The sequence below is a fragment of the Streptopelia decaocto genome (assembly GCF_964273445.1).
Source record: "Streptopelia decaocto genome assembly, chromosome: 3".
Classification (NCBI taxonomy): Eukaryota; Metazoa; Chordata; class Aves; order Columbiformes; family Columbidae; genus Streptopelia; species Streptopelia decaocto.
The window spans coordinates 109,094,091-109,117,806 of NC_138656.1; the positions used below are offsets into that span (position 1 = coordinate 109,094,091).

Sequence of the window (23,716 nt, forward strand, 5' to 3'; positions counted from 1 at the left end):
TTTCTTCGACAGTTTTAAAAAACAGTAACATGGGGTGAAGTTCTGGCTTCACTGAACTGATACTGGAGCCAGGCTTCAGTAAAAGCTCGAGGTGAAGACAATGACTGATGTCAATCCTGTGATTTCTAACACTTACACCACCTGAACTATAGAAAAGGTACTTTCAAGAGAAACTCCAAATGAAATCACGATTGAATATCGTTCATATTTGCCTTACAGATCCTGAAGTGGCACACAACTTTGCACATGCATAATCACATCACACTGAGAATTAACAACATTACTAAATTTCTAAGTTTCTAAAGGCTTCTCCGCCGATTATCCTAAATTTTCTGAAGGTGCCTCTATACTTTTGTCAAATTAAATGATTGCTGGGCATGCAACATGGAACAAAACATAACAAAACCAAGCTGCACTTAAACAGTAACCATACAGAAAATTTCCACATATTTATTGAATACAGTTTTAGAAATTCCCACCATGGCTCTTCCACTTAAATAAGAGTAGAATGCCATTATTCTACTTTTTGAAGACTTCAGTAAGGGAAGACAAATCATTTTGAAGACTGCTTAATTATCCTATGCAGGCCTCACAGATCACATTCGGCTTATAGCAGAGCTGGCTGCATAAGGTTAGAGAGTGACTGTCCCCTTAAGTTGGGCAGGGACTTAAATGGAGGTTTTTAAAGAATTTTAAAGAATCCATTACTTGAGCAGTGATATATTTAAAAAAAAACAACTCAAATGACAATTTTCTTGAATATACTGTAGTATTAACGGGAAAAGTGGAAAAAATGCAAAGTCTTCTGTTAATTTTGGGAGGGAAGAGGCAGATACAGCGCTAAAAGCTACCAGGAGCCTACTTTACACAATGAAACATTTCAAAACGTTCTACTTAATATAAAGTGATTCAAGTCCCACTGAACTACCATATTAAGAGACATTATGTAGACTGAAAAACCTATTAAATTCCCAGAACCTTCAGCAATTAACTGCTCAATTGTTGACGTTCTACTGCTACTAACAGGAACATTTCTTTCTCCTTATATTTACTTTTTCCAAGTTATGCTCCTTGCAATAGAATTTCCTTGTAGTTCTTGTACCAGGAAATACAACACAGCATTATTACCTCATGCTTTGTGGGGTGAGCAAAATGAACTGTCGATGATGCTGAGAGTCAGCCACTTTGAGAATCATGTCCATTGCAATTCTTCTGTTAACCATGTCCTAAAGACAATAAGATTTATCAGGTAGTGATACTGACTGTGTGCTTCACTGGCCTAATATTGCACAAGTGTTTAAGAATAAATTAATTAGAAAATACCTTAATAGAAAAACCTAACAGAATTAATATACAAAGAGAAGTCTTAATAAAAACCATGTTGGAGAAACGTTAGGGTTAAATTTGAAAAACTACAAACTACAGTCTAGGAAATTCTTAAACTCTACTTATTAGTATACAAACATAACAAAAAGCTTCTATTGGAACAATCACACACTCCTATTTGTGATGTTTTCCTCTCAGCTTTGATACACACAGTACTTCTTACTTTACTGGTATGTTGAGGTTAACTTTTTAGTGGAATAATGTTTCCTATAAAATCCTGCCTCAAAATTACCTGAAAGGATTTAAGCACAGCACGAAATCTAAGATGTTACGCAGCTTGTTTTTAATTACTACTGTTATTGTTGTTATTACTATTTCTATTTTGAACACAACCTTATGCATTAGGCTTACTGAAAAAGATGTGTGATGGGAAGCTATTATTAGCAGGGGTTAATCAAAGCTCTGCTCATCTATGCTGTTAGACATGAAATAAAGTCTCCCTTGCAAATATGCTGACGGAGTCCTCTGGTGGTGAGGCTCCAGGGTTACACCAAAAGTAACTGCAGAACATGGAGACAGTAAGGCTGCACTTACTGGCACTGCAGTGGAAATACAAATTGTGTGGAATTATTTATGGAATAGCTGACATGCAAGTTCTCTGCAGGGCCTGCAGTTCTGAGCATCCAACATTTTCTGGACAGATGGACAAACTTCTGTACAACTAACTTGTAAAAGAGGACCTTGCCTTTGGAAGGTGGCTGAAAAATGATTGCTTGTCCACTTTACGTGCATACTTTGCTTCTTGAAATTCTATACATACAAAGTACGTTATCTTTTTTCCCCCTCTAGGCCTGTGATTCCAGTAAATAAATCACTGATGGCAGAGGGACGCTGAAGGCAAAATTAAATAATCCAGTATCTACTCCTTGTCTCACAGAACTACATCTTTTTTCAAACCTTACCACCCTGCCTATTAATGAGGAGGAAATAAATATATATTAAAAAAATGATTAATCATCTGTCCAGGGAAGCTGTACACAAAGATGATGTTTATCAGTTTTAGCTGACATTAGTATTTACTGCTCATTATTCTGCATTGCAACATCTTGGAAAGATGCTACTAGGTGAAGTATAAAACATGTTTCTGAGGAACAACACTGAACTCAGTTGCTACACTTGCTCTGAAAACAAAACAAAACCAAACCCAACACATTGACCTCAAAATTGGTAGAAGCCAAAGCACGTGCTGAGCCCAAAACTGTCACAGCAATATGCAGAGGCAACCTGTGACCAACACAGTAACAACTGCCTGGGTAACCAATAAAAGTTATATTTCATTATTTTTGTGCTGAACTAAGGTTTAAGCATGTAAAGTAACAGATGCTCATAGCTCTGGGTACCAACTTCAGAAACAGAAGAAGCTTCAAAAGTCACTAAGCAAAGTGAACAAGAACCTTAACAAGTTTGTTTTTGGGGGATTTGTTTTTTTGTTTTGGAGGCTTGTATTCATTATTTAGAGTTAACTATAGTGTTTTAAAAGCTAACCAAACACAGATAACATCCCAACTATTTCACTTATTTATAAAAATCAGAATGGCAAATGTAGTTTAAGTTTAAAATTACCATGTAGACATCAAATTCATCCAAGCATCTGAAAGGAGATTCAGTAATGGACCACAGAGAAAGAATAAAACAAACAGTTGAGAAGGAACGTTCACCTCCTGATAAGGATTTCACATCATTGAGGGAGGCTCTGTCTTCTTCTCGAGGCTGAATCTTGAAATAAAAATATTAGAGCCATTTTTAAACCTGAGCAGGAGACTTACTAATAGAATCATAATTTTAAACGCGAGCATGTTACACATGAACAGATAAAGATCACTTGAGAACAGTGTTAAGCACTTCACTGCCACCGCCCTTCTGGAACAGGACGCTCCTCATCATTTCATAACACGGCTTGAGGATCACTGCAACACTGAATACATTGAATGACTCTACCAGTGTTCTCTTATTCAAGTCTCTATTTTTAATAACTATTCAACAACGTTTAATAAATGTCAACCAGTGTAGTTATATTAGAGTAAAACGCAATGGTCACCAGCTACAACAGAAAAGCTGGTATTTGATTTACAGCAGGAGTTTCAAGGAGGAAGAGTTTCTTTACTGAAATACTTGAAACACAGTCAACAGTCCTTTGGTTCCATTGCCTATGAGGACATCTTGTGGCACTCCTCTAAGAATAAACCTAAGCATTTTCTTGTCCTGTTGATTACATTACACTTAACAAGCCAAGCAGGAAAATAAGAATTATTTTGGAATGGGGTCAACTCTTGCATGAGAAATACTGAAACATCAGCTATAAAATAAAAAAAGTATTCTGAAAAAGCCAGATAATGACTTCACACTTTAAGGACTGAGCTTGAGTTCTTCAGATACATATCCTTCACCTGTTAAATACATGTTGACATAGTCCTAACTAATGTTGTTGCTACACATTTCTCCCCTGAATTCTGAAAACTGAAGTCTCTCACAGCAATAACAGTAAAAACTGCCATGACTAAAATTTTTTGGAAGGTATGTTAAAAGATCCAAACTTACAGAATACACAGGAAAAAACATAATATTGAAGTTTTCCGCCATTAGAAGTTGTTTCAATAATAACCAGTCATTATATAATCACACAAATTTCCTGTCAACAAAACAGGAATGAGTAATTTTGAAAGACTGACTAGGATGAATAGCTAGTGAATTCTTAGCATAAGACCACAGTCTAAATTTATTCCAACCTGCCCATGAAAAATATGTTTTTCTTGCTTGTTTTCAGCAACATTCAAAATTTAGTATATTGCATTTTGGAGAGGGGGGAATAATTTATTCTATCCTTTGCAATGCATGTGCTCTAGCAGCTGTTATTAAAAAATAAGTATGTATTACCACAATTGAAATAATATGGAATTACTTACATTTATTGAAAGTGTCTCATTCTTGTGATCAAAAAGTATTTTTCCAGAGCAAGCTCGAATACGTAATAAATGGTCAAAGTAGAGTTTGCATCGTAATGAAAGGAGCCTTAAATCAAGCAAACAATTATTAGTTCAGTAAGTTCTAAAATGATAAAAATCTGTTATCACTTTTTCATGCAACGGTTTCAGATCATGTTCTTAAATATTAAACCCTGCTCATTAATAACATCAAGCACCCAAGCAGGTGACACTCAATACTGGACATATTGGAAAGAATCACTGACACAAGGTAACAAGGTAAAAAATACAGAAGCACAGGCTTTGTAGTTTCTAGAAGTCTGTTCCAATAGACTGGAAGCTTTTATATCCTTCTTCCATAACTCCAACAGAAAATAACCAAATTCCACTTCTTTCCTGTCCAGTATTAGGACTGCACAGTGAGGACAGAAAACAATTTATGTGGACTCTGCTAGACTCCAGGAATTTAAGTGTTGAATATTAACTGCCCCCCACCCAGAATCACAGAATCGACTGGGTTGGAAAAGACCTCAGAGATCATCGAGTCCAACCCTTGGTCCAACTCTAGTCCGTTTATTAGATCATGGCACTAAGTGCCATGTCCAATCTCAGTTTAAAAACCTCCAGGGACGGCGAGTCCACCACCTCCCTGGGCAGGCCATTCCAATGCCTGACCACCCTCTCTGTAAAGAATTTCTTTCTAATATCCAGCCTAAATTTCCCCTGGCAGAGTTTAAGCCCATGCCCCCTTGTCCTACTGCTGACTGCCTGGGAGAAGAGACCAATCCCCACCTGGCTATAACTTCCCTTCAGGTAGTTATAGAGAGTGATGAGGTCACCTCTACGCCTCCTCTTCTCCAGACTAAACAACCCCAGCTCCCTCAGCCTCTCCCCATAGGTCTTATGTTCAAGTCCCTTCACCAGTCGTGTTGCTCTTCTCTGGACTCGCTCCAGCACTTCAATGTCTTTCCTGAACTGAGGGGCCCAGAGCTGAACACAATACTCCAGGTGTGGCCTCACCAATGCAGAGTACAGGGGAAGGATCACTTCCCTTGTCCTGCTGACCATGCTATTTTTGATACAGGACAGGATACCGTTGGCCTTCTCGGCCACCCCCACCTTCCCTCCAACTCTAGCATAAAATCCCCCCCAGTAGAAGACACATTATATTACCATCAAGAAAGAACTATGATTCTTGAATGCATCTTAGAGTGGGATTTGTACTCCAATTTGGGCACTAGAAACAAGACTCTGTTTGACATATAGGGGCATCATCAGGCAAGCATCAGATTCTGCAGGTCAGTCTTACCCACTAGTATTTCCATACTTCCACCTGCAAAGGTTGGGATTCTCCTGATCATTACTATTTGTCAGGATCATACTGGCACCCCCTCCAAATCCCAGATTAAAAAGCACCATAGAATCTGCATGAATAGGAATAGGATACTAAGGGACTAGAGCAAGAAAGAAGGGGTACACTCCTGGTATGGATCCTCCATGACAGAAGCAGCTTTCAAATTTCAAAGTCTAAATAAATATCAGCACAGGGTAGAGAAAATTGTTCAGCCCACAATTAAATTACGTGAGCACAGCACCACTAGTTATACTCAGTGAAAATGAGCAACAGTCCAGATGATTTCACTGCTTGGATGGTGCTGGTATTTTACTGACTAAAACCAGGACTGAAACAAAACTGCTTTGGATTAAGTCAGCACATTGGAGGCCCTTGGTGTGAAGCAAAATTGAGCCTTCAACTGATCACATTGTTCTTCCAGCTGTCAGTCCAGGCTGCCTCTAAACTGTCAGGCATGATTAGATTAGGTTAGGATTAGGTTAGGATTAGGTTAGGATTAGGTTAGGATTAGGTTAGAAAGATCACTGTGAATACCACCTTAAAGGTATCTCATTCTCACAGGTCTACTCTGTAATTTTTTGCACTTACATTTTAGTTTATCCAAAACCTGAAATGAGAGTAAAATTAACTCACCTTAAGAACTGATGATATATTTTGAATCTCTGTGTCATTATTTCTTCCAGCAGCCTAATAAATTTCTTTAAATGCTTCACTTTACTGTTTGCATCCTCATATCTTTCCTTTGCATCATGAAATTGCCTGTTTTAATTAACAGAAAGTTTAGGATCAACATGCATTACATTAAACCCAAACTGTTGTTGTAAATCCTGAAAAATCAATTTGATAATCAAAGGATCTACATTACAGTTAAAAGCATTTGATTAATCTAGTTAGACACTGTTTACTAATGAAAAGTGGTCAAAAATTAAATTTTACTTCTATATTTAACTCTTTGAAAGCAAACTCTGACACCAAGGAGAATGAATGACTGGTCTCCTCACATTCAAGAATATCCAAAGTGAGGGAGTATTTAAAATACACCACAGTTAAAACCTCCAGTAATTGCTTAACTTCGGCATTAGTTATTCAAACTAGAAGTATGCTTAATGCTCACTGCATCCCAGAACAAGGGCAGGTTATGTTCACACCACCCAGTCGTAACTGGGTACCTCTATACACTAAAAGGCTATCTGACTATTGGTAACTTCATAAATATCACACAGACACTGTTTAAAAATCATGAGAGGGTAGTTCAAAACTCCTAAACCTCTTCAGTACAGGTTGACTGAGCAATCAGCAAAGCATGTTTTCACACCTTACTACATGGTTTGAGTTCTAAAACCAAATACAAATGCATTGTGAGTCAATAAGAAAACTCTTCCTTCTCCTGTCTTTTCCATCTTAATTGAACTACTTTAGACATTAAAGATAACTTACTGTATGATTTCTTCTCTGTTGCCATGGCGACTATTTTCTGTATTTATCCTCTCTCTCAAGCGATTCATTTCTGCATCAAGACTCTTAACAGTTCTGCTGACCTCTATGCGCTCTGGGTAGATTTGCCTAGCTTGTGAAATTTTTTCCTAAAGTAATGTTTGAAATTCAATTAATTGTTACATTTTTAAACAAACTGTTTAGTCTTCACAACAAATATTTTGTGCTATGGAAAAGCAAGGTCTCGACCAATCAAGAACAGCAAACCTATTTATCATTAATAATTTCACTAACAACGTGTACAAATAGGTAGTTATTTCAGTGTTAAGAATTGTACCCATGTGAAATCTTTAATATGTTCACACTTCCTTTAGCTAATACAGATCAATAAGGAGCCACATTCACCATATTTAATTAGGACAATCTTCCAAAAGTCTTTGCAAGTGTAATTTTGGAGTTTGTTAATAAAGCTTGATTAGATAAGTCTTCAAAATATCAGGTATGAGGTCTGTACAAGGAAAAACCTAGCATCCAAAAAAAACAAAACAATATGCAATTTAATTCTAAACACAAATTTTAAGGTTAGGTCACTTTAATCTTTTTCACTGCAAAATACAGAAGAGAAGAGTTCTATATGGGTAACCCCTAACTCATCTGTCAGGACAAAAATGATGCTCTGACAGACAAAAAGAGGCCTCAATTCATTTATACAAATTACTTCTACTTGATTTAAACACAGTCAGCTTAAGACTCTCCTTCTCTGGAGACATTCAAACCCGCCTGGTCACATTCCTGTGCGATCTGCTCTGGTGAACCTGCTTTAGCAGGTGGGTTGGACTGCATGATCTCCAGAGGTCCCTTCCAACCCCAACCATCCCATGATTCTGTGAGAATATTCCATGTATTAATATGATCTGTATGTTGTACAAACTGAATGATTTATTATTAAATATTAGAAGGATCATGACTATCTGAGTTGAATAAAGAAAAAACCCCACACACCTACCTCTAATTCTTTTTCCTTGGCAGCCAGTAACTCTTTATGTCTTTTGATGCAAGCCAAGCGTTCCTTCTGTTTGTCTTCATAGTGCTGAAAACGTTGTTTACTGTTTTCCACTTCTGAATCAGCTTGGTTTAATTCATCCTGTTTAGAATAAATCAAGATTTGATAAGTGAACTGTTTGAGGTGGAATCCTAAGCATCTCTCTAATGTTTACTGACTTATCACAGATAATTATGTAGCTTTTCACACTGTCTAATTCATGTTGCTTTCAGTGAGACTAGTCCTTCTAATATCCAGGTGCAACTTACCAGAAAAGTCTTCTCAGTTCTGACAAGAACATAATAAATGCTCGTAATGATTTTAGGGATCATATCTTGAGGGGAAGTTTTAATCTTAGAAAAAAAGCAATCCTTTCTCCTAAATCTCCAAAAACTACATTTATTTTGTACACTACATTCTAGCCAGAACTTCTGATGTCTGTGTGAAATCAATTGGAACTGCATTTCTGTGTGAAAATTCAGTATCTTGCTATACCTATAATGTGATGTAGACTATAGCAATTTCTGTACTATATAAGTGTTGATACAGTTGAAGTCATATCATCTCTTTCCAGAGAAGAAAAGAGGTATAAAGAATGACATAAATTAAACAACAATTTTCTTCCTCATCTCTGTCAATTTAACAGTTCATCTTAAAAAAAAAGGCAACAAAAAACCTCACCATCACCCTCCCCTCAAAAAATAAACCAACCAAATAAAACTTCAAAACCACAAACAAGAACACCAACTGTGACCAAAAGTAATGAAAGCTCTTACCTTTCCTAATCCTGCCTTAAAGCCACCACTTGCTATATGCCAAGAGTTCATCAAACAACTGCAGAACACACAGCAGTACATCTAATAGAAAATTCTAAGTGACCAGTTACGAACCTTCTTAGCTAGGCCTTATCAGAAACAAACTAATAAACTAAAACAACAAACATAGTGCAGTAAAAATGAAAGTCAAGGAAACTATTCTTCTTTCCTTTTAAGTCCATGACTAAAAATACCTGGAAACAAACTCTAAACATAAAACACTAGAGCAACTACACTTAACAATCAACGTTATCTTCAAAATATTGCCAAGTTTATTTCTTGACATTCTCTAGATGGAATGCTTTATTTCCATTTTCATAAGTAGACCTTAAATGGATCACGAAGGAGCATACTCTTTTCTCCTGCCTCCTTTTAACCTCATTCCCAAAGTCACACAAAGGCACTGCATTACAAATACAAGATTAATTTATTGTTACCTTAATTGGGCCAGCAATTTCTTCTACTTGATGAACTTTTTCTTTCATTTCTTCCAATTTTTTTTCAGCTACCTGGAGAATACTTTTCAGTTCTTCCATTTTCTTGCTTTGTTGCTGCATGTCTTTTATTACAGATTCCATCTTACCCTTATTTTCTTGAACTTCATCTTCCTGTCAAAATACATTAAAATGGAGAATAATAAAAGGAGACATACATTTGCAAAGCACTGTACAAGATTTTTATTTTATTACTGCTACAAGGGTACAAGATTACATGCAAGTACTCTCTAATAAGAATATGAACAGCTCAATGAGGTTGTCACTAAAGCCCAGAAGAGACTGACAGATCTTGTAGCAGACCATTACATCAAATAGCAAAAGAAAAAGTAGAATTTCCCAATTATCTGACTGAAAATTAAGGAGACTTTATTTGGGAGCTGTGATGAAAAGACTAAAGGGGATAGGAATTTGTGAAAACTTAGACATGCTAATATTTTACTACAGTAATTTTTTTAAACAAAAGAACAAGATAACCTCCCTCTGGATCTGTGACAGAATATATGCATTCTGTATACGAAGCAATAAAGAGAAGAGTAAGTGGATCATCATGTTCCCTAGACAATTCTGCCACTCATAATGAATTATCATCATACATACTTTCTGATTTGAAAAGACAGATATTCCGAAATGTGGGAAAAAAGATCTAAATGAAAGCTTGTATTGCTAAGATTCTTTTTCACAATCCGACAATTGTGAAATCAAGGTAGCAACGAAAGACAAATATCAAGTGAAAGAACAGCCACTAACACATAGTAGTGGTCAGAAAGTTCAGAAAACAGGAAAACAACAAAAATCCAAGAAAGGAGTAAGGAGAAGCAAATATGTAAATCTACCAGCTGCATCAAGACCATTATCAGAAGCAATGGTAAAAATTTTTATGTTCAAAACACAAGTGTCCAATAATTTTCAAACAGGAAGATATTCTCCTACATTAAGGTAACAGATTATTTTTCCAACTCACCGGAAGGGTAAAGAATATCCTTTTTTAAAACCCAACAGAACTCGTTAATCTTGAAAAGAGGAAACCCTACAAGACCTTACAGAATCTGTAACGATCCCTTACTTTTTGAGTAAATTTTGAAACTTACACGCCACTTGTACACACATGCTGAAAGACTGACTAGCCAAAAAGTACGAGTTTGTGCTGACATCACAAGTGACATCACTGATCCCAGATAAAATAGTGAGAAAACTGCATTTTAATTGAAACAACTTTAGTCCGGATTTTGTTAACATATATCAGAGTCATTCTCAAAATTTAAATCTTGGCCATCTATACATTAGGTTATTACAGAGCAATAGCTGAAATTCATGGCCACAATTTCACTAATCACAATAGATTTTCAAACTTTTTTTGGTGTTCTTAGACTGCTGTGCATTCATTTTAAGAACACATAGATACAAATAAGAACTTTGAAAAAGCCATCATACTACCATGATCCTTCCATAGGGTGATATGTGAACTTCAGAACTGATGCACAGTGAAGCTGCAGCAAAGCAAGAAATGGGGGGTTCAGGGCAGAGCAGAAATGCTGGGACAGAAATTCTGCTCAAGAATGGCCTATACCTGCACTTTGATGGTGCCACTTCTGACCTCCAAACCTACAGCACTACTGCTCCGCAGAGTTTTACAGCACTGCAGGTCTGGAATGAGGAAAGAAAATGCAGGAAATATCCCTTTACAACACCACCCTGCCTTCCATAGACCTGCAGTGTTATTGCTCTGAAAAAGGGTAGAAGAGAGAAGGAAAAGAAGCAAAACAAAACAAACCACAGCACACACCAAAACCAAACCTGTCCAAAAATAAGTAACATCATGAAATCATGCCACTGACATAGCTGTAGACATTCTGTAAATTGGTACATTTTTCAGTGTTTATCCAACTTGTACACTACTTGAAATCTACAGTATTTTCTTATTTCAAAGCACTGCCAACATTAAAAAACATTATTTCGTATCCTTATTAGACATAATTTGATATTCTATTCTTACTAGTGTACGGATGTCAACTGATTGATGTTCTTCCCTATTTTCAAGATCGGCTATTTCTGCATTTGTTCTTCTTATTTTCACCTGAAACAGAAAATAAATATTCTTAAGCTTAAAGAGAAAAGTTCACATTTGTTCATTTAAGTCAACACAGAAAGCAAGATATTTGGTCTTTCCATTTCATTAGTGCCAACAAAATACAGAATTCTTCCCACTTACCTACAGAATCTGTTTTTACAAGATATAACTGAAAGTCACATACACTTTAAATCGTTAAGTTATTATTGCATTTCCATTCAATATGACAACTGAATAAAATAGTTTATTTTTCCTTTAAATATTTATCTTTAGCAATTCGAGTCTACATGTCAGGAGGTTTTTTTGCTGGTTCTTCTTTGTAGTTTATTGAATATAACCTTATATAGTGTGTATTATCTTACATTGCCGAACTGTAAGATCATCGGCCACCACAGATACATATCCTGTCTAGAAGTACTGGAAAACAAAGATGACTAATAGTTGTAAAATGTTTTATAATGAAATTAAAAGAAAACTTCATATTCAGCATATTAAAATGGATTAAGAATATAAATGAAAAGCATGAAGAGAAACAAGATTCTAGGAATGAAGAGGTGAGACTCAACAGGAAAAAGGAGAGAGAAGAAGGGAAATGAAAGTTGCATCAAATATTGCAACAACTTCCTATTTGTGTCAAAAAAGCAGTAGAAATTTGTGAGATTTAGCACAGGAGGAAAAAAATAAAGATACCATACAGTATACGGCACATGCTGGGACTGATGTGACTTCTATCGTTCTGTTCTAAACGATGAACAAAAGTAAACAACATGAAAGATAACAACAAAAGGATAAACAAACAACAAAACTAGGGGTAAACATTAAAAACTATCATCCACCAAAAAAAAAAAAAGTAGAAGTCAAAGTAACAGGGAAAGACTGACCAGTTTCTAAAAGTTAACACTGTACCTATTTTTACCTGTAGTTCTTTTTGGTGTCGTTGATGACCATGAAGATGCCCTTCATTCTGCCTGATCTCATTTTCAATGGAATATAAACACTCCTGAGATGCTCTCAACTGTGCCTTTTTGTTTTCAATTTCTTTCTCCAAGTGACTTTATAAACAAAGTGATATTGAGATATTATATATTACACAGATATTATCTATTACACACACAGAAATACACAAATAAAATTTCAATGCATGACAAGACAAGGGGTAAAAATGCACTCCCCTTAAAAAAAAAAAACACAACAGTCTGAAGTTTGCTTTGTTTAAAATATCATCTTAATATAAGTGTTTCATTCAACTTTTGTTATAGATGCATAAAATGGACTGATCAAGTCTGATGCAGAATCAGTGTTTAATAAATTATACTATTCCAAATAAACGTGTCATTGCTTTAGGCCAAGTTCTGAAGGAGGGGTGGGGAAGTATGAAGACATTTTTCCTTTTTAACTGGCCTAAATCATTCCCCCTTAGCAATGTTGGTAATGAAATGCCTATAACACTTTGAAAGTTGAGATAATAAGTTCATTATACAGCAATATGAATAAAGTACAGTGAACTGACATATTTAAAACTTTGAGTTTATGGAAATAGATTTAACAGTCAATTCAGTCTACACTATCAGCTATTAACACTGAAATTGAAATATTTACTTAATATGTCTGCAGTATAATCTGAGCCTCAAAATAAAAGCATTCTCCTGTCACAAATTTGCTAGGCGACAGTTCAAGTTTCTCAGCTTTCAAATATGTTTGCCTTTTTAAACTACCGTTTTGAAAGTAATAAGAAAATAAATAAATAAATAAATAAATTTTAAAAGGGGTGGAAGAAGCATAGTTTATCAGAGATACCTACACCATGAATTAAGTCAAAAGTCTGAAAAAACACAGATGCAAAGTTTGAAACCAGTAGGACTATGTGTGCCAGCTTAGCTTTGGTTTCAATAATCAGGCTTCCTTTGCAGTAAAATATGAAACCACTATTCAGTTATTAGATTTTTAAAGAAACACCTTTGATTCCATGCCCTTTTCAGCAAGCATAAAATAAAAAGGAAGGCAGATTCCCTGGAGTATTCAGCTCAGCAAATCCCCACTGGCTCGGCAAGATTTACAAGCTGAAAAATATTTAGGTACAAGTCAGATTTGTACCTATGACAGAAAGGCATTGAAATGAAGATGTTTTCCAGAATTCTTAGAAAGGAAGGATAAATCTTAAAAAAAACCCAAAACAAAACAAAAAAAAATGGAGAGTATTGAGTATTATATGTGCAAAGAGACAAATATGCAATTCCACTCTTCACGTCAACGTGCATTTTTTACAAATACAGTGTTACAAGATGCTGACCTTATTTCTGCTTCAACATCTTGGCTTAGGAACTTGGGTCTGAGGTAATCAGAAGAGTAATATCGTCTTTCAAATACTTGATCACCTTCAGCAGTGAAAGCTTCTCGACAATTCTTTGGGGGCCGATTAGACTGCATTACTTCCCGAGCTCTACGGCTACTCTGAAAAATACAATGTCCTTATCATACCAATAGAAAAGCAATCATAATTAAAGACATCAATTTAAAACCTGTCTAGAAGTTGTGATCCAGAAATAATTTCATTTCCTACTGAAAAAAAAGAAATACAGTAATAAAAGAATGTGAAAGAAACTATAATGTCAATAATCTGATTTTCTTAGTTGAATAACACACTTGTCTTCTCAAAAAACTCAGTTTAGTTGCCCATCACTTTTACCATATTACAAATTTATCTTCATTCTAAGTTCTGTAGTCTGATCATCCTTTATAATTAACCATGGGAAAAAATAAATCACTAAGCAAAAGGTCACTATGCACATTTAGTTATCAAAAGTGGAATACATACATAGGAAACAATGTTCCAAAACAAGCTGTGAAGTACATTAAATATTCAAAGTCATTAAAATGTTTTTATCGTGATCAAAAAATACATTGCTACCAAAATAGTATGTAATCTTAATTCAACAGCAGTTGATAGTCACCTCATTCAAATCCTACTTAATAACTGATTATTGCTGTCTTTTTTTTATTTTACCAGACTCTATCTACAACTATGTTTCTTTGCCCTTTCTGATCTCAAATGTTTTAACTGTGCAGAGTTCAAAGGGCATCTGGTTGTTGTGGTAGGTGAAAAATAAATTAGGCTGTGAATGCTAAGAGGCAGCTCATAATAAGAGAGGGTGGCTGAATAGCCAAAAAAGAACTTTCAAACTCTCAAGCACAAGCCTGCTACAGCTACAGCTGGTACCCAGCTACCAGCTGCTGTACGGCCTAGTTGCAAATTTTGGTAACACCCAGACTACACAAAACTGACACATCTGGAAGCCACCAATTAGTAAAGCAACATGAGACAGAGACTGAAGTTAGGAGAGCAATCACACACACATGGACAATTTAGACTGGGAAACTAGAGCACTTAGAGGCCCAGAAAGGTGGTGGTGAACATCCCAGAAACAAACAAGGAGGATCCTGGAAACCCCAGGGAGAGATCTGTAGAGACAAATCCCAGGGAACACCCAGGGATCTAGGCCTGTAACAGCCCACACAGGTATCTGTGAGCAGCTGCATAGCAGGAACCAATACATTGTCTGCCTGACCCTCCTGGAGCAGCAGTGATCTATCTGCTGGGGACAGGAGTTGAGACTTACGAAGGTTGTACTGGGGGAGGGCAGGGAAACAAGCAAGTGTGTGGAAATGAGAGCAAATGCTCTAACCTTGCTGGTTCTTAAATAAATCCCAGTATCCAAATCCATTCACTATGGGTTGTCAGTTTATTCTCTCTTGACAATGACTGAAAAATTGCATCTGAGAGTTCATGGAATGCCAAGAGGGCCTTACTGGGACCCCTCCAGTGGAAACATCAATGTGTGTGTGCTGCACTGTAGCACTGATAACTGATACAGTCAGGGTCTACTTGAGCCATCAGGGTCCTTACCTCTCCCCAGAGGGGAAAAAACAAAATTAAAAACAAACAACAAAACCAAACACAAAACAAACAAAACAAAAAATGAAACAAAACCAAAACAAGCAGACAAAACCAAAACAAACCACAAAACAAAGAAAAAACACCACAAACTCCCACATGGAATCATGGAAGCATTTCGGTTGGAAGAGACCCTCAGGATCATCGAGTCCAACCATAACCTAACCTAACTTCAGCACTAAACCATGTCACAATATCACAGTATGTTTGGGAATGGAAGGGACGTCAAAAGATCATCTTTCTCTTTTGTCAGTTACAGGCACTATCAGTGAAGGTATCGTATCCACTCCATAAAAAGAGAAAATGCTTTTCTTTAAAGACCAATAGGAAGTGTATAGTCTTACTTTAATCAGCAGGATTGTTTCTATACCCCTCACATCAATCAAACAATTGGCAACCACTGCGTGATCTATTTCCAACGCTGTGAGAACTGACGGAAATTCTGGATGAAAAACTCCTCTGAAAAAAAGAAAAAAACACCATTCATAAAGCACACATTAGAATCTTTAAAAAAATATGTTATTAGTTGAAAAGAACTATTATATAATAATATGAACCATGAAGACTAAGCAATAAAATTCAAAACATAACTCACCTGTGTCTAACATCATAAATTTCATTCTGAAATTTATTTACAATTATTTGAGGTCTGTGTCCATGCGGATAATATTCTGCCATCAGTTTTTGAAGAGTTCTCTCATCACTATGATTATCACAGCAAAATGCCTGAACTAGGCTCTTTAAACAAGATTCAACAGCCAAGGTCAGTTCTGCATCCTTTGGATGAATAAAAGCACCTAAATAAACGTAAGAGACAACACTTCAGAAGCCGTGTTCCATAACAAAACATGCAGTAGTGCATTTTTACCACTCAAGGGTTTTACTTCATTGTGTTATAGGTACAGTTGTTTTTAAAGAGTCTAAAATAAACTTTTTTTACATGAAGAAAAAAAATTAGAAGTTAACTAAAAGAATGAAGAACTCCACAACATACAAGCTACCCTGAGAACACAGACACATAATTTCTCTTCCTATAGATACACCTATACATATTCAGGGGCCTAGATTTTCTTCCAAGATTTTTGACAAGTTACTGCTAACTTCCACTAAGGTGTCAATTTTATGGCAGCTCAGCAGGAGTATATCAAGGCAAAAATTCCTTATCTACAATTTAATGCTTGAAGGGTGAAGGCAGAGAAACAACTATGCTGCAAGTTAAACAGACAGGAAGATTTCCATTATACAGCTTGTCTTCAGTAGCAGGTGTGTTTCCATGTTCTCATGCTGAAGGCATTACTCCCATTCACAAGCTGAAAATAGGATTCACTGTCAGAGCTAGTCAAAAATCAAATGAAACCAAACTTTCTATGAAAATCTCAGTTGGTTCTGTCTGAATTGCTCCACATAGAGCATCTCAAGTTTGACAAAGCTCACAAGTCAGGCACTGGACATTTCAAACAAAGTCTGTCTGGGAGCTGGACAGTGCTGTCACCCCCAAGGAACGAGCAGCCAAAGCACAGGCATCTGCTGCTTAGAGGGGGTGGAGGAGTCAGAGTGGTGCAATGGAAGTTTACCATTGTAACTACATAAAATACCTTAACAAAAACAGCTGGAAAATGAGGAAAAACAGTAGGTATAACTAGTTAGCGTGATAAAAAGGACAGAAGCAAAAGATAACCTACCAAGATAAAACCTTTAGCCCAGGAAGTACAGAAGAAAGATATTTAAGGTATCTGAAGCTCCTTAAAGAACAAGTAGTTTTTCTAAAAGATCACTGTTTTTATTAGCAGCCATGCAGTAAATCCCATGAGGAAATACCATCTTTTTCAGCAGCTATTCTTACCTAAAGGTCCAACAGGTTTGTGTTTAAAGCGCCCTTGCCTATAGGCTGTTTCAACTGCTTCAAGAAATGCTGGTATATGTGGTCCAAACCTTTTCAAGGTATTTGTTTTACTATCTTTCAGCTCTCTCAGATGTTTCTGCTTGGCATCTAGTGCTTGTTTCGCCTCAAAGTCTTCTCTCCTAAGATAACAGAATTTTTTTCAGTAGCAACAGCTTATGAAGCCTTAATTTGATTAAAATAAAGTCTCATTTTTCAAGTACAAATAGGATAGTGCAGCAAGACTTCAGTACTTCAATGTACAGCCAGCTACACACATGCCAAAATATTTTCATAGTTTCAAGAAACACGAGACAAAAAAGCAAGCAGGAAAATTACTACTTTGCTACTGTTTTACAAGACTTTTTTATTTCTAACAATTTATAATAAATTTTATTTCTAATTACACATTTCCATTTCATTGTCTTCTACAAAGGTCTGGAACATAACAGAGTAACTGCAGTTTACAATAACTGATAAAATATATTTAAACTAATACATCAAGTGCAATAAGCAACCATCTTCAAATCTCTTAAGACAATAAATGACAACATCACCATAATCCTGTCTGGTAATCATTGTTCAAGTTCAGGTTTCCAAATCAAAGCCAAAGAGTGCTTTGTTTTTCTGCCTCAGGTATGGGCTAAATTGGTATTTTAACCACTTGCTTCAAAGTCTCTATAAATTTGTCTTTAATTAGAGATATAACAATTATCCCTAAGTGTTATCTATTTCCTTATATTGTTTTACATATCTTGTGACATCATATAAGGATGTACTATGTATTAAATAACATGAAAAATTTAGATCATAATCTGCCCATACGATGATAAGAAAATAAGGGACACATGGGGGGAGGAAGAGCATTAAACTGACAGTACGTATTTATATCAGGATTTAAGTTAGTAACACCTTTCACCTTTAATGACAAAACAGTTTTCTTAATTTTCCAAAAGCTTCTAAATTAAGTCACGTTGCACCAAAGACAAAAGATTAGCAAGATAAAATAGGAAAAAAACCAAAACAAAACAAAACTGGAGCCTAATACCTCAGGAAATACAGGTACATAAAGGACCTCTTGTAACTTGAAAGTAAAACAGTTATATTCAAAACGTGTAACTTACCTAAGTCTTGTATGTTTTTCTTTACACTTATATATAGCTTGCTGAAACTGATCCACCTGTTGACCAATCATTATTTCTTCATTATGGTATGCCTTTAACTGTTCCCTTAAGTGTGCAATTTTCCTTTGTCTTTCCAGCTTTTCAGGCTCTGAAACCTGATTCGCACTAGAAAAGATCATACGTCAGTATTTTAAAACCACACTGATGATTTATAAGTGACACCAACTTTGTTTTATTACCTGTATCACGCAAAAGATTTATGCATCAGAAAGTTATATTTAAGATTCTGTGCATTTACTAGATCTGCAAAGCATAGATACCAAGGTATTTATTTTTTTATTTGTAATCACACATAACTGTCTTGTTTTGCAACACCATGGAAGCTTGAAAATGTATATTATCACCAACAAGATAGAAAAGCTTTTTTCTACCCAGTTACCTCATCACCTTCTAGTCAAAATCTTGGTATGTAAAGAAGCAGGATCAGAAATATTTAAAGTGGACCCTGCTAGAGTTTAAATCAGTATTTTCTGTTACTGCAGATTTTCTCATTAATCAGAAGAGCTCACTCTTTGCACTCCTATACCTTAATAAACATACGCTGTAATAATTATATCCGTATTTACCTTCTTTTCAGTTCTTCAATTCGTTTACGTAGCTGTTCATCATCTTTTCCCAGGCGTTTTAACTCAGTTTGGGAACGATTATAAAGTACCTATGAAGGAAATACCATACGGTAGTTTAATAAATAGAAACAAGAAAAATTTCAAAAAGAACTACAGTTTTGAGGAAATAAACACTAAATTGAATCAAAACAGACAAACATAATTTGAATGTCAAGAATGTGAAAAAGCAATAGCACAGTTAACATGAATCATATTTATTTTTACCTAAGCTTAACACTGCTTAGCACTTGTGTAAATATATAAGCCCCATGGCCCCCAAACAGAAACTACTTGCAAGTCAGGCAGGAAATTGCACCTATTTGAACAACGCTATGGATTCTGGAAGCCTAGACACAGATGGAGAAGTATATATGGGTAGAGCATGGACAAGATTAGAGCTTTAAGCTGGTATGAACTTCGAAAGTTCTTTTTGCCTACCTCAGCTTCATTGACTGCTTTTCTTCTTGCCTGCACATCAGCCTTTAAAGAAACACACTGAGGATGCAGGGCTTGTGCTTCTTCATTTATTGTTATTAACTTGTCTTGTATTGCTTTGTACTTTTCTTCTGCTTCCTTCACTTTTGCCTTTGGTGCAAAAAGAGAATGATACACAAAGAGTAATTAAGCAAAACCTCTTAATGCTGTAGAAGAAATATCTCTCAAAAGAATCCATCTGACATGTCTCATTTAGTTTTTTTTTGCTAATAAAACATAAAGCAAGTCATTGCCACTAAGGATAGGCCAAGATGAAAACTACTAAAGGAACATACTCAGGAAACCAAAGGACTACCAAATCTGTGAAGTAAACAGCAACCTTCTTTTCTAACTCATGGTTTATTCAAACATAGGACTTTTAATACAATAAGGCTAAATACCATGATATGGAAAGAAGCAAAACCAGTATCTGGACAACATTCCATCAACACTACATAGACATGTTCAGCCATAAAGTAAAAATGCCTCAATTGTAAAATAAATAGATACTTTTTTTTTTTTTTAAAACATTGTCATGGTTTAATCTCAGCCACCAACTAAGTACCACACAGACGCTTGCTCACCCCTCCCCAGTGGGATGGGGGAGAGAATTAGAAGGGTAAAAGTGAGAAAACTCGTGGGCTGAGATAAAGACAATTTAATAAGTGAAGCAAAGGTTACACATGCAAGCAAAGCAAAACAAGGGATTCATTCACTGCTTCCCATCAGCAGGCAGGTGTTCAGCCATCGCCAGAACAGAACAGCTCCATCACGTGTAACATTACTTGGGAAGCCAAATGCCATAACTCTGAATGCCCCTGCTTCCTCCTTCTTCCTCCAGCTTTTATACTGTTCATGACATCATATGAAATGGAATATCTGTTTGGCCAGTTGGAGTCAGCTGTCCTGGCTGCATCCCCTCCCAGTTTCCCATACACCTGGCATGGTGTGAGAAGCTGAAAAGTCCTTGACAACTTAGTGACATCTAAAACACCACTGTATTGTCAACATTACTCTCATTCTAAATCCAAAACACAGCACTACACCAACTACCAGAAGAAAATTAACTCTATCTCAGCTGAAACAAGAACATTACAAATATAAAAAAAAAAAAAGAAAAATGAGTGCCAATTCAGAAACTTTGGAGAAGGTGTTTTAATAGACTGAAAACTTCAAAATAACAACGCCTAGTGTTTCACTGCAAAAGATATATTTCATATGTGTATCTGAATGCTTGGCAAAATTATTCTTTCTTGCTACCTACTTAAGTACCATCTAAAGAGTCTGTTAAATTTCCAGATGTCTCCTGAAATCAGATACTGATGTTTCTACAGGCAGTGATACCCAAGAAAACCTACAGGACAGATCTCTGAAAGATGCTCCAATGTTACAGAGGTAGATATCAAGTAAGTACTCTCAACAACAAAACCATTTCAAATACTGTTAACTGGTATTTGCAATCCTAGTCATTTCAAATTCCCAATCAAAAAAATAACCCTTACCTCAAACAAAAGTATCAGCATGAAAAGCACACACACTTACCCCTACTAAACAACACAAAACAAAATGTCCTGATATTATTATCCAGTTAAATGTGGAATGCAAATGTTACTGCTAAGTTTTAGGTGGCTAAAAGGTATACGAATGGAAATGTTCTTAGCCATTTGTGAAGTAGTAAAATGGCCAGTTTCCATAGCTTACAAGCTAAAGGACAATCATAGTTCAAATATTATTTTTATTCTTGAGTCAAAGAGCCAAAACTAGAGTGACATACAGTCTAAACCATATATGTACCTGGCACTCTTCTAGCTTCTGAACAAACTTCTCTGTATTTTCTTCTTCAGCTCTGATGCCTTCTTTGATGGGCTGTATTTCTTTTTCCATCTCACTCACCTAAACAGAAGCATCTATTATCATTTTTCAGAATGTCTGCAGCAGATTGGGAATAACTTGAAGTATGTTTCATAATAAGGAAACATATTTTAACAAGACATTTACCACTGCCCATGCCATTTTATGTTTCAAATCTTCAAGATGATTTCGCAACTCATTCACAAACCCGAAGCTTTTGTAACGTTCCTTTTTTTCAAAATAAAGCTGCTTAAGTTCTTGAAGACGCTTAAAAAAAAAGAGAGGTTCAAACATGAATGCAAAAATTGCGATATAATATGAAATCTTAGTAAGATTTTTTTAATTTAATGTTACTGAGACCTAATTGAATCAAAACTATGTGTTTTAACTCTTACAGTTACTTCAGTGTTCAATCTGTGCTAATAATGATTTCAACTTTTACATACCTCTACTCCTTGTTCTATCTGATTACACGTATTCTCTTTAGTTTTCATAATAGATGAATAATCTTCTTTCATTTGTTCCAGCTGAGTTGCCTTCATAAAAAACTATAAAGGAATAAAAAGATGCAGATGTCAGATATAGCAGCTTATCTAAGCGAACTTTAATTATCACAAAAAGACAAAAATCTCTACACATGCTGAGTGATACCTAAAGTAAAATAACTGGTGGGGTATTTCTGAATAATGAACTCAGCAGTGTCCTATTTTTTTTTTTTAATTTATTGATGTCTTTAGAGAAAATAAATTTAAAAAAAAAAAGGTTTTTTAAGTGGATGACTGCTATAATAATGTTTCAGCTGGTATCTGCATAGTGCCAAGGCCTTCTGCTTCTCACCCTGCCTGCCCTGTCGGGGTGTGCAAGAGGTTTGGAGGGGCTACAACCAGGCAGACAACCCCAACTAATCAAAGGGATATTCCATCCCAGAACACATTGTTGCTGCAGTTTAACCCCAGGTGGCAACTAAACACCACACAGCTACTCACTCACTCCCCCAGTGAGACTGGGTGGAGAACTAGACAGGTAAAAGCAAGAAAACTTGTGAATTGAGATAAAAACAGTTTAGTAAAGCAATAGCCATGAATCCAAGCAAAGCAAAACAAGGAATTCATTCAGTACTTCCCATCAGCAGGCAAGTGTTCAGCCATCTCCAGGAAAGCTGGGCTCCATCACACGTAACGGTTGCTTGGGAACACAAAAACCATCACTCTAAATATCACCCCCTTCCTCCTTTTTCCCCTACCTTTTTATTGCTGAGCATGACATTGTATGATGTGGAATATCCCTTTGGTCAGTTAGGGTCAGCTGTCCCAGCTGTGTCTCCTCCCAACTTCTTGTGCACCCCAAACCTACTTGCTGGTGGGATGACGTGAGGAGCAGAAAAGGCCTTGACTCTGTGTAAGTACTGCTCAGCAATAACTAAAACATCCCTGTTTTCAGCACAAATCCAAAACATACCCCGTACCAGCCACTATGAAGAAAATTAACTCTACTCCAGCCAAAACCAACAGCGTCACACTCAGCAATACAGAGGGAGAAGAGAGGGTTTAGGGGGCTTAGGCATCTCTTCTGCAGGAACCAGATGGGCATTGGTCTACCCAGGCAAAGAGGCGAGTGATTGCCTTCACATCTCCTGTTTTGTCTTGCCATCTTTTTCTCTACTTCCAGCTTTTCCTTCATTTTTTAAATAATTTCTCTCTCAATCCACAAATTTTCCAGCTTTTTCTCTTCCTTTCCCCTTCTCCCATCCCAAGTGCAGGGAAGGGAAGTAAGCGAGTGGTTGTGTAGTGCTTAGTTGCTTACCTGAATTAACCCACAACAGGTCACTGAAATTCAGAATTCTGACTTTCTTTTTTTTTTCCTCCAAATGCCACCTCTAAAGATTTGAAATCAGTATTTTAATGTTTAATCAAAATGTTCAATGATTTTTCTTACCTTGTACTTGTCGCCTTCATTTTTAGACTGCAAAAAGTGCTTACTCATTTCTTGGGTCAGAACAGACACAGGATTATCTACCTGTAAAATAAATTACTTATTTTCATTTTAAGTAAAAAAGTTCTCAGGTAACTGCATATCCATGAAAGTTAGTAAACCATCTCACTGTTCCATGTCCAGCAATTCTGTAATAAGCTGAGAGAAGCAGAATCAGAAATTAAGGTTTCTACTTCTTTTTTAAAGTACAAAAAGCCCATAACAAACAAATGAACAATTTTAAAAAATTCAACTCCATCAAGTACAAACTAGAACCACAACA

The 23,716-nt window shown here is 36.1% G+C and overlaps 1 protein-coding gene across 1 annotated transcript in view; it reads right to left on the reverse strand.

Moving 5' to 3' along the window:
- The window catches only part of SMC6 (structural maintenance of chromosomes 6), a 35,426-nt gene that overhangs the window by 1,435 nt on the left and 10,275 nt on the right, over positions 1–23,716 (reverse strand). Inside the window, exons 8-27 of the mRNA XM_082048265.1 lie at positions 23,398–23,478; positions 21,909–22,010; positions 21,610–21,729; positions 21,406–21,504; positions 19,576–19,722; positions 19,099–19,187; positions 18,473–18,637; positions 17,313–17,491; positions 16,065–16,266; positions 15,814–15,928; positions 13,808–13,968; positions 12,434–12,569; positions 11,443–11,523; positions 9,390–9,560; positions 8,102–8,239; positions 7,099–7,244; positions 6,295–6,420; positions 4,290–4,395; positions 2,950–3,102; positions 1,129–1,226 (exon numbers count right to left, since the gene is read on the reverse strand). Of these exons, the coding sequence (XP_081904391.1) occupies positions 1,129–1,226; positions 2,950–3,102; positions 4,290–4,395; positions 6,295–6,420; positions 7,099–7,244; positions 8,102–8,239; positions 9,390–9,560; positions 11,443–11,523; positions 12,434–12,569; positions 13,808–13,968; positions 15,814–15,928; positions 16,065–16,266; positions 17,313–17,491; positions 18,473–18,637; positions 19,099–19,187; positions 19,576–19,722; positions 21,406–21,504; positions 21,610–21,729; positions 21,909–22,010; positions 23,398–23,478 (2,615 nt within the window). The remainder of the gene's footprint in view (positions 1–1,128; positions 1,227–2,949; positions 3,103–4,289; positions 4,396–6,294; positions 6,421–7,098; positions 7,245–8,101; positions 8,240–9,389; positions 9,561–11,442; positions 11,524–12,433; positions 12,570–13,807; positions 13,969–15,813; positions 15,929–16,064; positions 16,267–17,312; positions 17,492–18,472; positions 18,638–19,098; positions 19,188–19,575; positions 19,723–21,405; positions 21,505–21,609; positions 21,730–21,908; positions 22,011–23,397; positions 23,479–23,716) is intronic.